Here is a 14,081-nt window from a genome sequence, read left to right as displayed (position 1 = left end):
TCATCCTAGAAAAAGTGCTAAGTACCTCATTGCTGAATATCACTACGTTCACCTTCAAAGTACTCCCCTTGGGAAGCTATACACCCACGCTAGTGCCTAGTCCACCCTTCAAAGCAATTTTGGAACTTTTTATGGAATGGCCATCAGAGCTATCGTCATATTACTCTTGATGTCCTGAATGTCATCAAAGTTTCTTCCTTTCAATATTTCCTTTACCTTCAGGTAAAGAAAGAAGCCATTGGGGGCCAGTAGGGAGGATGAGTAGGGAGGGTGTTCCAATACAGTTATTTGTTTACTGGCTAAAAACTCCCCCACAGACAGTGCTGTGTGAGCTGATGCTTTGTCGTGATGCAAGAGACATGAATGTTGGCGAAAAGTTCATATTGTCTAATTTTTTCATGCAGCCTTTTTAGCACTTCCAAATAGCAAACTTGGTTAACTGTTTGTCCAGTTGGTACAAATTCATAATGAATAATCCCTCTGATATAAAAAAAGGTTAGTAACATCGTTGCAACAAGTTCGCGAACTTAATTGTCAGGCCTCGTAAAAGCAGCTTCTGTCTTTTCCATAATATGTAAAAGCAATGCAAATAAGTCATCATCACCTTCCCTTTCTCCACGTAATCCAAACTTGGCTGTGAGCAATCTCCAAATCTCCTGTAGTAAAGAACAGGGTACGCCTCCGGAACCTGAGCCTGGAGCTGTTCCTAAGTAGGATCTAGTAGTGGGTAACAATTTGTTTCAATTAAACATTCTACTATTGGCCTGATTTCCTGTTTTATATCTTCTTTCATCACCAGACGTGTATGGCCCCAATAAAACCAAATAAACTATATAGTCAGTTGTAATTTTTATACATTGAGTTATCAGTACAACAAACACCATGAGCAAAACCAACAGGCACCCACAGGCAATACGTTGTGCAGTTTTGGAAACCACACCAGGAATAATATCTGTGTATTGGTTAGTTTTTTCTGATATTCCTGTATGATGACGTCTGATAATGGCCTTAGCCAATCCAGTTACCATAATGAGTGGAAATTTCTAATGGGTTCTAAACCATGATTTTGCAACATGCAGCACTCCTGCCTGCTCCTGGTTCTTTCACAGTGTTTCTGAGATAGAACTGGTCTCTCACAACCAGACTTGCAGCTGTGCTGGTTGTCATTCCAAGATAGTGCATAGCCTCACTACTCTATTCTTGCACTGAGGAGCGAAGTAAAGCTCTACCGCGACCATTTCAGGAGTATGGGGTCTTTGCTGATCCTTTTAATTGGGGCTCCCACTTTTCACTCTCCCTTTTCATGTAAATTCCAATAAGATGAGCTCTTTCGTCCCCAAGCTCATCTGCTCATATTCCAAAATGGTAGCCACTAAATCTGCGAGCCAGTGGAATGGGCCCAAATACTGTCTCTTCACACACAGGGCGTCTGTGGCCTGATTTTTTTTTTCTTTTTTCTGTAATTCTCTCTTCAGATGTGCCTCTTCTGTTATTCAGCCCTTCTATAGAGTTCTTTCTTTCAACAGTTATATATTTTTATTTCTAAGATCTCTAATTGATTCTTTTCCATAACCACTGTTCTTATTTCATACTAGTTTGTCTTGGTTTCGTGGCTGTAAAACCCTCCCTTTTCTCCCTGAGAATATATATTATGTACTTAAAGTCCTGATTGGGTTGCGTTCCTAACGCTGTTTCCTCAGACATACATTCCATTCTTGACATTGTTTTCTCTCTTTCATAATGTTGCTTTCCCTCAGATGAGCATTGTTTCTTGCTTGTGTGTTTGCTTTCGAAATTGGAATCCCTCTTTGGTCTGTTTTCTGTATGTGTTTGTACAGATTGTTGGGAAGTGGGCAATAGCTACTTCTGGGACATCCAGCTTTCAGGAAGGGGATGGGACGAGTCGATGTGCCATCAGCCAAGCCCCTCAATAGCTGATCTTAGGAGTTTGGGTTATACCTGGATTTCCCAGTGTTCCCTAGCCCCTGGGGGCTCTGGCCTACTCTTTTGTTCCAGGAAACAACTCTTATTGTTCTTGTACTAGCAGGGAGAGTGGGAGGTGAGGAGAGAGGGCGGGCTCTATGGCTGCCCGCTCCAGAACATCTACCTGCCTTCCTGTCAGAACCACATGCTGCTGCTGGCCTCCACCACCGCTTCGCCCCATGCTTCTCTCCCATGCTTTCTCTCCACGACTGAGGCCTCTGGCTTCAGCTTCCCAGCTGTTTTCCCTTTGGCATGCTTCACTATTTCAGGTTCCACATGATGCTCCATCTTATTTTTGAGCGTGACTCTTTGGGAACTATCCACTCTGTCATTTCTATGGAATTGGTACAGGAGAGGAACTCTAGCCCAGGGAAACGGGACTGGGGGAAGGGCACAGATTTAGATGGCGGGTACAGCGTCGTCAGGTGTCAGGGCCTATGGTGCAATTGGGGGCTCCTTCTCTCGTGAGTGCTGTTGAGGTTGCCTCAGCAATTCTCCAGCCGGGGTTCCCCCACTTACCACTCTTGACCACCAGCCCCTCTTGATCCTCCCCTCTGCTCAGAGCTCCCCCAGGAGACTAGGGACTTGCAACTTGCTTCAGTGCAACACACACACACCCCCATGCTGGGGCCACTCCAGCCAGTTTGGGTCTTTAGATTTTTTTCAGGAAGGTAGTCACTCAGCTTTCCACATATCTCTAAAAGTACAGTAAATATATATCACGTTCTTAAAGCCCCTTCCTTGGCTTCAAGTAGGAAAAGTACCCCTTTACCTCCCTCATGGGAGGGGTGGGAAAAGGGAGCGCCCAGTCCACTGACAATTCTCCAAGGGAATCTTCCTCTATGATCTCTTCACGGTTAATCTTCAACTTCTTCTTTTTACCCTTGAGGTAGGTGATGAGCTAACAATTGAAAAATGAGTTTCACAGCTTTCAGCAGGACTTGCTGTAGCAAACTGACAACTATTGTAATGCACTCAGCTTTGAGACATCAGCCAAAACCAAGGTTGGAAGGGTCCCATTTGAATATCCTATTACTTAAGAGTCCATAATTCTACATTTCTTCTGAACATATTTAATGAGCTATATATTCATTGACTCTTTTTTATTTGTTTGTTTGTTTTTCAGGGAGCAAGAGGGCCTAATGGCTCAGTTGGTGAAAAGGTAAAAAAATAAATTAAAAAAAAACCCTTTTTCTTCCTTCCTCCCCTTCCTTTGCATTTACTATAATTGGACTGCTGAGCCGCGGTATTGAATGTCATGGAGCAGAGAAAAACACATCTCAAAGGAACTGCTCAGGGAAGGCAGAACAGCTGGAGGTAGAGGGGAGTGAATAACCTGTGATGTTATTCTCCTTCCTCACCCCGCCACACAAATGCACTCAAGTGAGTGCTTTAGCTTATCTCCAAGTGCAATGTCAATTAGCCAGGCAGCTGTTTCTGGACCATTAAGCAGTACCGATCAGAAAATTCATTAATCTAAATAAGCTCCAAGAATGATTTTCTGACTCAGGGCTGTGTGTCATTCCTTCCGTGAGTGAACCCAGGTCTGAGTAGTCAGCCTGTTCTCTTCCCTACAGGGTGACCCCGGCAACAGAGGCTCACCAGGACCCCCAGGGAAAAATGGACAAATTGGTATTCCTGGGATCATGGGACCCCCAGGGCCTCCCGGGCCCCCTGGGCCCCCAGGCCCTGGATGCGCAACGGAACTTGGATTTGAGGTACTTTTCGCTCTTTCTATGGTTCGAGAATAATGTGCCTTAAGGACTCTGGAAAGACCAGCAAACTGACCCCTGGTCCGAGGGCAGGGGCTGTGCCAATTCCCACCAAGCCCCAGCTCCCGAAACCACACCTGGTGCAGGTAGGTTCTCAGGAATTGGATCTGAAATGTTCATTCTTCTTCCTTACCCAGGATACTGAAGGCTCTGGAAGCATCAGGCTACTGCATGAACCCAGAGTCTCTGGACCAATGACTTCGATTGTAGGTTTACTTTTGAAACCTTCGTTTTATGGGGTACCATCCTGACTGTGCTCCTTTTAATAATTCACCTCCTCTGTGCCCCCAGCTCCAAGCTGTGCAATGGGGAGACTAGGTGCTCTTTATAGTGTGTTTCTCTGAGGAGCAGCACAGAAATTTTGCACCAAACATCATGTGGAAAAACTAGAAAATTACTTTTCTCTCTCTGTCTCCTGCCAGTCCCTAGCACCTGCCATCTCTGCTTCATTGCCTTCTTGCTGCCCCCATTCAATACTGAAACTCGGACTCTTTTCAAAACCCCATGCTCCTGGCAGGTGCCCCTCCCTGCTGCACCTAGCCAGGAAGGTGGGAGGTGTTATCCATCTTCTGCTATGATACTTGCTCGCAAGAGGACCAACCTCCAGGATCTCATTAGCTTTGTCAAGTGGGACCTGAGCTGAGTAGTCAGCCCGGGAGGAGCAGAGCCTGGCAGACAGGAGCAGCACAGCCCGCTCCATGACTGACTAAACACCTTCCCCATCCCTCCCCCACCACCGAGGCAGAGTGCTCTGAGATTCAGGGTCCAGGGACGTTCACCCTGTTCTGGCAGAGGGTCTCTGGTCTTCTTGTTCTCTGTGGGGTGTTCCTTCTGACTTTGCAAGGGAAATTTGCCCCTCATATTTTGCTCCTATCGTCGGGACAAAATCCATGTGAGAGCGTATGGAGAGATGGTAAGATCCAACGATAGATAGGGAGTGAGCAAAGTGAACACAAGAAAACTGAAGGCTATTTATTTGTTTCTTTGTTTTGCCAGGGTCCCAAAGGAGAAAAAGGAGACCTGGGACCCAAGGTGAGGTCACAGAACTGAGGTGGGTTAGGTGGACTGTCCAGCCTGGTTCTGGGAGCATTGTCCCTGTACAATGAATTGTTTTTCTGCTCTCACTGCTGTATCCAGGGTGAAAGAGGGATAGATGGAACCAGCGTTGTGGGACCCCCTGGGCCCAGGGGGCCCCCAGGCCGCATCGAGGTCTTGTCTAGTGTGAGTATCATCCAGGTCAGAACGTGGCTATGTATTTCCTGCCTTTGCTAAAGGGGAGAGAAGATGCTCCACAACTTCAGGGCCTTCGGGGCTGCTGGGTAAGCAGGGGGCACACAACCGGCATCTGGCGTTGGAGTTGCCACCTGCCAGCATGCTGCACCTGTCTGTTTCTACCCCAGTACCACTATTCTCTCACATGGTGCTTCCAGAACACTCTCTTCTGGTTGGCAGCATTTGCAGCCAGGAGAATGGCTGTAACAGAGCTAGAACAGAGGCAAAGGAACATAAATGGGGACGCAAGGGAGAAAAGGCAGTGTGGGATATGAGAAATCAAGGAAGACTTTCTGGAGGAAGAGTCTTTGAGCAGGGATTTGAAAGCTGAGATGGATTTTATCAGGTAACCGTGGAGAACAGGACTTCCAGAATCCAGGTGGCAGGGACACTTTGAGCCAAAGCACAGAGTAGAAAATCTGTTCTGAGCTGATGGGCATGCGTACGGGTGGAGAGTGATGGAAGTGTGTAGAGAAGAGTGGGATGTGGGCTGGGACCTGATCATGGTCCACTTAATATTAAGACATCACATGTGTGAAAAATAGTTGTCCTTCTGAGAGAAATAATGTCATATGATAGACAACAGAAAGGTAAAAAGTCCCAAATAACTAGAAAAAAGGTAACTAGAGTAAAAAAAAAAAAAAAATGTGTGTGTGTGTGTGTGTCTATACATTTAAAATTTTAAATCATGTATTATGTAATCTTAAGACTGGTTGAAAGAGCAAAGCAATAAGGCAGCTCTGAGCTGCTTTCTGAGCAGTGGGAGGGGTGGGTGTGTTGGCAGTAGGTTAGGGTGTAATCAGTATCTGTCCAGGTACTGTCATGCTGGGTGACTTCAGTTCACTGCTGGGAACATGGTAGAACATGTGCCACCCTCTGTCTCATTGTCTGATTTTTCTCTTTTCAGTCGTTGATCAACATCACTCATGGAATCATGAATCTCTCGGACATTCCTGAGCTCATCGGGCCTCCGGTGTGTATCCACAGCTCCCCTAGAGTGAGATCCCTCCCCAGACGCCCCTGTTGGGTTGGTTTGGAATTCTTTTAGCTGCTGAAGCATGGAGCTAGAATACATCAAAGTAGAGTGGAAAGAGAACTTTGCATTTCTGAGATGTTGCTATCACATTAATTTGACCATGCAGGGAGTTTTGTCCAATAATTGGAAGCTTCCAGTCCCATGCATCAGAAATATGTATAATGGAAATCAGAGAAGCATAAGTAACACACGGATTGACATCTGTGCAACACTTTTGGCTTGCTTTTATTTTTCACTTTAAAAAAAAAAAAAAAGCTTTTATTTATTTAAGTGTGTTTTTCCAGGACCCATTAGTTCCAACTCAAGTAGTTGTTTCAATCTAGTTGTGGAGGGCACAACTCTGTAGCCCATGTGGGGATCAGACCGGCAAGCTTGTTGTTAAGAGCTCTGCATTCTAACCAACTGAGCTAACCGGCAACCCCTTGGCTTGCTTTTATTGACATGATCTCATTTCACAGAACGGGAAGAGCCTAGAGAGACCTGTCCTTGTACTAATGGGGAAACTGGCACATGAGGAGGGGAAATGACTTGCTTTAGTCTTTCTAGCCCCATGTTAGACATCAGGAACATGTGAAGAAGCGATATCATTTCTACAAGCCCACAGAGTCAGTTCTTGGCACAACAGGACCTAAGAGGAAGGAAGCTTTCTTAGCTTGTGCAATAAATCCCCGTTGCATCTTCCAGCATCTGCTGGTGACAGTTGGGGAGAAAGGAAGACCTCTGGCCTTAGTAGCCTTGGTGATCCAGCCCCGTCTCTGCTACACACCACTCTGAACCTCTGGTCCTCTTTTCTGATAACTCCTCACCAGCCTTTGGGGCAGCTTATAAGAGGCAATGATTGTGAAACTGCTTTGCAAACTGGCTCTCTCTGTAAGCTGACCTGGAGATTGAGGCTTATACTTTCACAGCTGCTCAGTCCCGATGTCTGCTGGAGCTACCCACTCCTGCAGGCCCCACTGAGGTTGGCCGGGACCCTCACCAGCCACTTCTGGGGAAAATTCAGTGCCCTTCCCAAGGCTTCCGCAAATATCTGGGAGGTTCCTCTAGAACCGGTTTCTCCTTCTGCTGAGTGACCTCGGTTGGGGGGTCATTTTGCTGTCTCTTTGTACCACATCCAGTGGGGCTCCCTTTCCTTGATTTCTAATAAAATCATCCAAAACACCCCAATAATCAAACACTAATGTACACCGGCTAACAAGCAAAAGTCAGTTCACAGAGGATCTTGGTTTTCCCCCAACTATTGGAGGTTTAAGATGTTTGTTTGGTGGGTTGATACTAAAGCAAAACACATAGCCTAAAATCCAAGATTGGGCATCATTGTTCTAACAGTCCCTGGGCCTTGTCTGTCTGCAAGTGACTCCACCCCTAGAATCCTCCTTCCTCCCCAATGCCTGCCCTCCTCTTCGGCAAATCCAGGCCCGCTAGTCACCTTCATCCCTAATGGAGGACCAAGATTGTCCTAGTCAGAGGTAGTTCCCTCCGTGGGAGAACGCAAGTCCAACCAGCACCCGTATGCTTTTCCACCCCTCTATGTATACAGTATATTAAGAAACGTGTTTCCATCCGGTTGTCTCTCTCTGTGTGTATATTCTGCCAAACTCATGTGCCTTTCAGAGGTATGTGGGTGTCTGGGCTGGCAGGAAGAAGAGTCCTGGCCCATGTCGGGGGAACCACAAACTCTCTATGTCCCAGGGCCTTTAAAATGGCTGGTCCTTTAAAACTCATGCTCCTTCTGAGGGAAAAGAACAGAGTCTCACCAATGTGCCCCCTCTCCCATCCCCAAATACCTCAGCACACCCTTTGGCCCCATTCCTCAGAATTTAGGAACTTGTTTTCTGAGAGCATTTGTCAAGGTCAAGTGCTGTATTCGTTGGCCCCAGCGGTTTCAGTGGCTGAGTGATTTCACAGAGGAGAAAGCTTCCACTTACAGTGCAGAGAGTTGTGGTTCTGGGGAGCGGGGACTCTGGCTGCCTGTGCACAGTTTCTGGCTCTGTTACTCACCAGCGGTGTGACTCTGCAGGGTTCTTTCCCCTCCTGGGTCTCAGCACCCTCTTCTGCAAAATGGACCTGTGGGAACATGCTTAAGCCTTTGGAAGGTGCTGGGAGGGAGTGGGCCCTGAAGTTACAACATTCCTGCTGCCTGTGGAAATGCTACTCCTTAACCACCTGTTTTGTCTCTGTTATGTCACAGGGCCCAGAGGGCACGCCTGGGCTGCCAGGGTTTCCAGTAAGTACCACAGTGGCCATCTTGCCTCTGCGCACTATGGCGTTGCTCATTCTGTTCCTTCCACCTGGGATGCCAGTCTCCTTCGACTGCACGACCAAACTCTAGCACCGTCTTGTTCGTGTAACCTTTCCTCATTACTCCCCCACCTTTAGGGATCCTTCCCTCTGTCCATGGGGCTTTATTTTCACCTCTGCTATGGTTTTTCTCTGCCTTGAATAACAGCTATTCGTGCCCTTGTCTTTTTTCCTCGACTGCACTGTGACCAGCTTGTGGAAGGTTGGCTCTTACTCATCTCTCTCTATCCCAGAGCCAGCCACTGATTGGCTTCCTATGAATGTCAGTGGATCGGTCAAGCATTTCAAGTAGATACAGTCCAAGTAGATAATATTCGTAAAGAAAGAAGATGGTGGTGACCGTGGCTGGGGGAGGGGAATCATAGACTAGAAGACCAATAATTAATAATAGTCTGTGTGCACCATACCATGGGGTTTCCACCATGGAAGGCGAACATGCATTTCTGTGTAGAAAGTGCTCTAATGGGTAACTCACGCTTTAGCCCACAAGACCAGACAGGGACTTGTGAAAAGGAAAATAGCAATAGTGCCTTTTGGGAGCAGACATCTGGTTATATGAGTCATTGTCACAGATGTTAAGTGTCTGTTGGAGTTGAGAAGAGCTCACCTCTGACTGGGTGTGCAGAATTTGGCTCTGCAGAGGGGTGGATGGGTATTCCTGCAGGGGGAATGGCATGAACAGAAGTTCAGAGGCAATGGAGAGTGCAGAGAGGGTGAGGGAAAAGGCTCACCCCTGGTGGTGTGGCGGGGAGTGAAAGACGAGGTGCTGCGGCTGGCTGGGATGGCTTTGGGTATCAGGCTGGGATGTTTGGATCCCATCCATTAGGTAGTGGGGAGCCAGAGCAGGGGCGGGCAGCATGGAAAGTGAATGGTGGGTGGACACGCGCTGCAGGAGGACCTGGAAGACCCATGGGGAGGCAGAGACAGCAGGGCCAGGCTGTTTCCGTAATGCCCATTGGAGGAAACCAAAGTTCAAAGACACACGGGACCTTCTAACACTCAGTGCTGTCTTCTTTCCCCCAGACCACAATTTCTAGACCCCTTAAAATCGGGAACATATCATGACTACTTGTGACTTCCACCTACCAGGGGAATGGCACTCTCTGTTTTCCTACTTTTTGAAACAACTATGTCCGTTTGGTTAAAGCACTTTTGTCTTAACAAGTAATAAAATACCCTCCAATGATTCCTTCTAGGGCCCGAAAGGACCAAAAGGAGACACTGGCGTGCCTGGATTTCCCGGACTAAAAGGAGAACAGGTAAGAGCGGCCCAGGTATCTGGATGGGGTCATGCTCCAGAATATACTAATGTCCCAAATTGGCTGAAAGTAGCTGTTAACTTTTTTCTAAATTTGAGATATAATTCATATACCATAAAATCCACCCTTTTAAATTGTAAAAGTCATTGATTTTTAGTATGTTCACAAGGTCATACAACCATCACCACTGCCTAATTCCAGAACGTTTTCATCTTCCCAAAAGAAATTCTGCATCTATTAGCAGTTACTCTTCAGCTGTTATCTTTTATAATCTCAAGGTTCTTCCAGGGTGAAGGTGGGTTGTGGGTGGAGAAATTGAGTTTCATCATAGTTTTGAAAAAGAACTCAACCTGCACTCCCCTGAACGCTGTAATCACACGTGCTGTGCTTTGTCTAACTTCCCACTGGGCCCCCTCACGGGAGCATGTCCTCCCTAAGAACAGACCTCAACCAGTTCCTTTTTCATAGCTCCAGTTCTTAGCACAGGGTGTGGTACACAAATGGCACTCACAAGATTTGTTGGGTCAAAGAATGTATAATTAATGGCAGTTTGGGTCCAGAATCTCTGGAATAAATATGTAGTATGCAGAGCATGTACTGGGAACTCCCAGGGCACTGAACTAACCTTTGTACCCTCCACATGTGCCCCCTTAGAATTATCTTCCCAGGTGGTGTTTATACATAAGGGAGAGAATCCATAAATAGATTACAGAGAGTCCGGATTGGGTGCATTCGGTCATCCATCCATTTATGGACTCATCGTCTCATATCCATTCCCTCAGGTATGCCGGGTGGATTCCTGTACTAGACACTAGGTACATAGATACAAGATAAGAGGAACAGACACACAAAGAGCCAACAGAGAGCATTGTCATTGCTGTTATGGAGGGTGCCAAGCCAGTGGGAGCAACCCCTGAGCCTGCCTTGGGGAGTCAAGGAGAGTGGAGTGTCTCTAAGAGGAGGGAGCCTTAGGGAGTGTTAAGCTTCTCACTTCCCTCCATCCATCCCCCCCACCATCCCACACTAGCCCCAAGGACAAGAGAGGCTCCAGTGTCTGTTCAACCACAGTTCCAAGGGGTGGAGGGTTCAATGTGCTGGGCAAAGGGCTCTAAGTTTGGTGCCACAAGGGATGATGTCTTGGGATGCCAGGAGCCCATGGAGATGGGGTGGGGCCAGGGCAGCTCTGGCTTGGGAGGGGGCCTGGTCACACAAGAGCGGCTCTTGCATCAAATGCTGTGTCCTATGTGGCAAGGTCAGATGGATCTAGAGGGACCTATGTGCCATCCCCACCCTTAGTCCTTGGCCACCTTGAAAACTGGGATGGGCGCCCAGGCAGCTCTGCTCCAGCCCTTGCAGCAAACGCACTTTCTCTCACTCTGCCTCTAATGCTTTTGTGCTTGCTTCTTGCTGCTGACGTGCTCAGGACTGCTTTTCCTCATCAGCGGAGTGGTAAGATCCTAATATCAGGTGTGGGCTGAGGGGGTCAGAGAGAAGAGGCTGCTCACTCATGTTGACATCATTGCCCTGGCTGCATCCAGCCTGTAGAAGGGAGACTTCAGTGTGATCCAGCCCAGCTCCTCAGGGAGTTGGGGGCCAAAGCCTGGGTGATCTAGAAAGTTCTTCTACCTGGCCTTTTCTCTGCACACATATCTTCTTGGAAGCTTCCTGGGATAGTGGATGGCTCGCTGAGGACAGGATTGGGCGCAGATCCTGTGTCCCTGACACCAGTCTACCCATCTACCCTATTTCCCAACAACTGGGAAATTGCCGGGCAAGTTTGCACAGGAGCCTGAAGTTTGCAGGCAAAGTTCCACATGGAGACACAGGACCCTGTGTTGAGAGAGGCCTCTAGTGTTCATACCTTCATCTCTTTCCCGATTTCAGATGTTTTAACAAGAAAAAGGATTCTCGTTGGGAACAGATCTCAAGTCAAGTTGTTAGGAAAGCAAACCACCAAATATATGACCATAGGAGCCAGCACTTCCCAGAGGGGTGCTGTGCAGCAAGAGGTGGGCTGGTTCCGGGGAGTGAGGAGCCCTGGAGAGCTTGCAGGATGCTGACCTGTGCTTTCCAACAGTATCTCTGATGGCGCATGGAAAGAATAGCCAAGAAACCACTCAGTCACTTAGAAGGTGGTTGCAGGACTCTGGGGAGAGGTCATGACAGAGCAGTGGGGTCTGAGGGGGCAGGATGAAGACAGGAAAAATCATGGTGGTGGGACTGATAGGTCTTGGTGAGCCTCTGGAGGTGGCAAGAAGGAGGCCAACTTCATCAAAAGGTTCTCTGAATTGCAGGGCGAAAAGGGAGAGCCAGGCGCCATCCTGACAGGCGATGTTCCTCTGGAAAGGCTGAGGGGAGTAAAGGTAATTATGTCCCCAGACTCTGAAGGCACCCACCTTTGTTTCTGCAACAAACTGTGTTCCTCTGACTGAGAAGTCTGTATCTCCCTGTTTTAGGGTGAACCTGGAGTGAACGGAGCCCCGGGACCAATGGTAAGTCAGAGCATCTCTCAGCTGGGTCTAGAATGGGGTTTGAAGCATTTATCATACTTTAGCTCAATTATATTGAGTTGTTCCAGTTATGAAAATAAAAAGGATGTGTCACAATGTATGTGTGTGCTAGGGTAGGTGAACTGCAATTAAATAAAAATCCCAGTGGCTTAAGGCAATAGCAGCTTAGGGCTCCCTCTTGTAAAGTCCACTGTGGTTGTTCCTAGGTGAGCATCTCCCCTCCAAGCAGTGACTCGGGGACCCAGGATGTTTGCAACCTGTGACTCTGCCATCTTGTGGATTCAGGGCCCCACTTTCATCTTCAGCTGTCAGGCCAAAGTTGGGGAGGGGGAAGAGACCATAGAAAATGATGAACATCATTTCTAGCACATTCTCAGCCAGAACTCAAATGCCTTGGTGAGTGGGAGACTCAAAAATCTGGTTTATCTGTGTGTCTAGGAAGAAGAGGCGAACCAGACAGTGGTGAGCACTCACGGTTATACCACGGGTCTTGCCAGCTAAAGATTGCCACTGCCAGGGAACCCCTCAAAAGAACCCCAGAAAGTCCCTTTGGGCATTTTGGTTTCTGGTTGTGGAGACACTGCTCATTTGCTGTGAGGCCTTGAGCAAGTCCTCTTCTCTGTCTAGGCTTTCGTTTTCCCACCTGTAAGTGAGGGTATTGAGTTAGTACTAGACGACACGGTAGTGCCCTTCTTGCCTTCTCTATGAATCTGTAACCTATTTGAGCTGCTGAATAGGTTTGAAGCCACCAGTGCTCCCTAGAATGAACCCTATACTTCCCCATCGTATATTTCTCCCCAAAGAACTAAGGAAATTCAGTTGTAGGACATCTACTGTGGATCAGACACTGTACTGATCCTTCACACCCTCTCATTTCACCCTCACCGCCCTAAGAGATGAATATCAGAAGCCCCATTTTATAGACTGGGAAACCAAGGTCAAAGAGGTTAAGTAACTTGCCCACTGTCACACAGCTTGTAAGTGGCACAACGGGGATTTGACCCACCCTGTGAGACTCTGCATCCAGGTTTTCCCCACTATTTCCCACTGCCTCCAATAAACACCTTCATTCTTCTGAAACATTTTGGGCTGGAGAATTGCAGATGGGCTTTGTTTACTTACAGCAGGATTTCAGGCCTGGGGCGAAAGGACCTCACATTGCTCTAGTAGACACGTCCTTGATGAATGGCCCATGACCTCCAAGATGCATCCTTCACAGGACCTTCTGAGGCCTTTGGTCCCTAAGTCAGGCAGAATGCAGGTCCTGGAACTGGGTAGCTGAGGATTGCGGCAGACTGGGAAAGTCTTGTGTTAACCGTGGTTAACTACTCACTGACATCTAATACCGTGGGGAACGCCAGTATCAGCATGTTGGCCACAGTCTGCCACAGATGGCTATGGCGGCTGTTCCCACTGCAGCCTGGTCACAGCTTGCCAAGCAGACCGTAGGGAGGCACCTTCTTCTAGTTGCACAAAGGTGCCATATGGGCCAGCTCTGGCCCTTGTGATGAGTGTAGCTTTTAATTCCTTTACCAATTCACTAGAGCCTTGTTACTCCTGGCCCGTGGGTCAGCAGCATCAGCGTTAGATGGGAGCTTGTTAGAAGGCAGAGCCTTGGCCCCACCCCGGACCTACCAGATCTGCATTTTGACAGGATCCCAGGTGACACCTGTGCACGTTGTTTAGGAAGCTCTGCATTAGAACATAGCACCAAAAGCCCGCTGTCGGGTTAACTCCTTCTGTCCTTGCTATTCTTTCCCTAAAAGTAATGTGGGCTGGGTACTTTACACACCGAGCCTGTTTCAATTCAGTCTGTATTTGCCCTTTTTCAGGGCATGGCTGTCTATATTAATGGCAGCAAGAAGGGACTTGGAGGGCCCCAGGCTTAAGCCAGTCGTTCCCCTGGGAGACAGGGCAGACCGGCCGCCGGAGTGGGAAGGTGTAGTCT

At 47.9% G+C, this 14,081-nt stretch overlaps 1 protein-coding gene across 3 annotated transcripts in view; it reads left to right on the top strand.

Annotated features, from left to right (window-relative positions):
* COL15A1 (collagen type XV alpha 1 chain) overlaps positions 1-14,081 on the top strand; it is a 97,466-nt gene that overhangs the window by 59,871 nt on the left and 23,514 nt on the right. For all 3 annotated transcript variants that reach the window (XM_074330765.2, XM_019729215.3, XM_074330763.2), the window contains exons 16-25: positions 3,110-3,145; positions 3,561-3,701; positions 3,893-3,961; positions 4,752-4,787; positions 4,893-4,976; positions 5,935-6,000; positions 8,255-8,290; positions 9,561-9,623; positions 11,918-11,986; positions 12,080-12,115. In XM_074330765.2, coding sequence (XP_074186866.2) covers positions 3,110-3,145; positions 3,561-3,701; positions 3,893-3,961; positions 4,752-4,787; positions 4,893-4,976; positions 5,935-6,000; positions 8,255-8,290; positions 9,561-9,623; positions 11,918-11,986; positions 12,080-12,115 — 636 coding nt within the window. The remainder of the gene's footprint in view (positions 1-3,109; positions 3,146-3,560; positions 3,702-3,892; positions 3,962-4,751; positions 4,788-4,892; positions 4,977-5,934; positions 6,001-8,254; positions 8,291-9,560; positions 9,624-11,917; positions 11,987-12,079; positions 12,116-14,081) is intronic.

Source organism: Rhinolophus sinicus, chromosome 16, assembly GCF_057876585.1.
Source record: "Rhinolophus sinicus isolate RSI-liver-muscle chromosome 16, RSI-T2T, whole genome shotgun sequence".
Classification (NCBI taxonomy): Eukaryota; Metazoa; Chordata; class Mammalia; order Chiroptera; family Rhinolophidae; genus Rhinolophus; species Rhinolophus sinicus.
The sequence above is the reverse complement of the archived record's forward strand: the minus strand, read 5'-3'. Positions and strand labels throughout refer to the sequence as shown.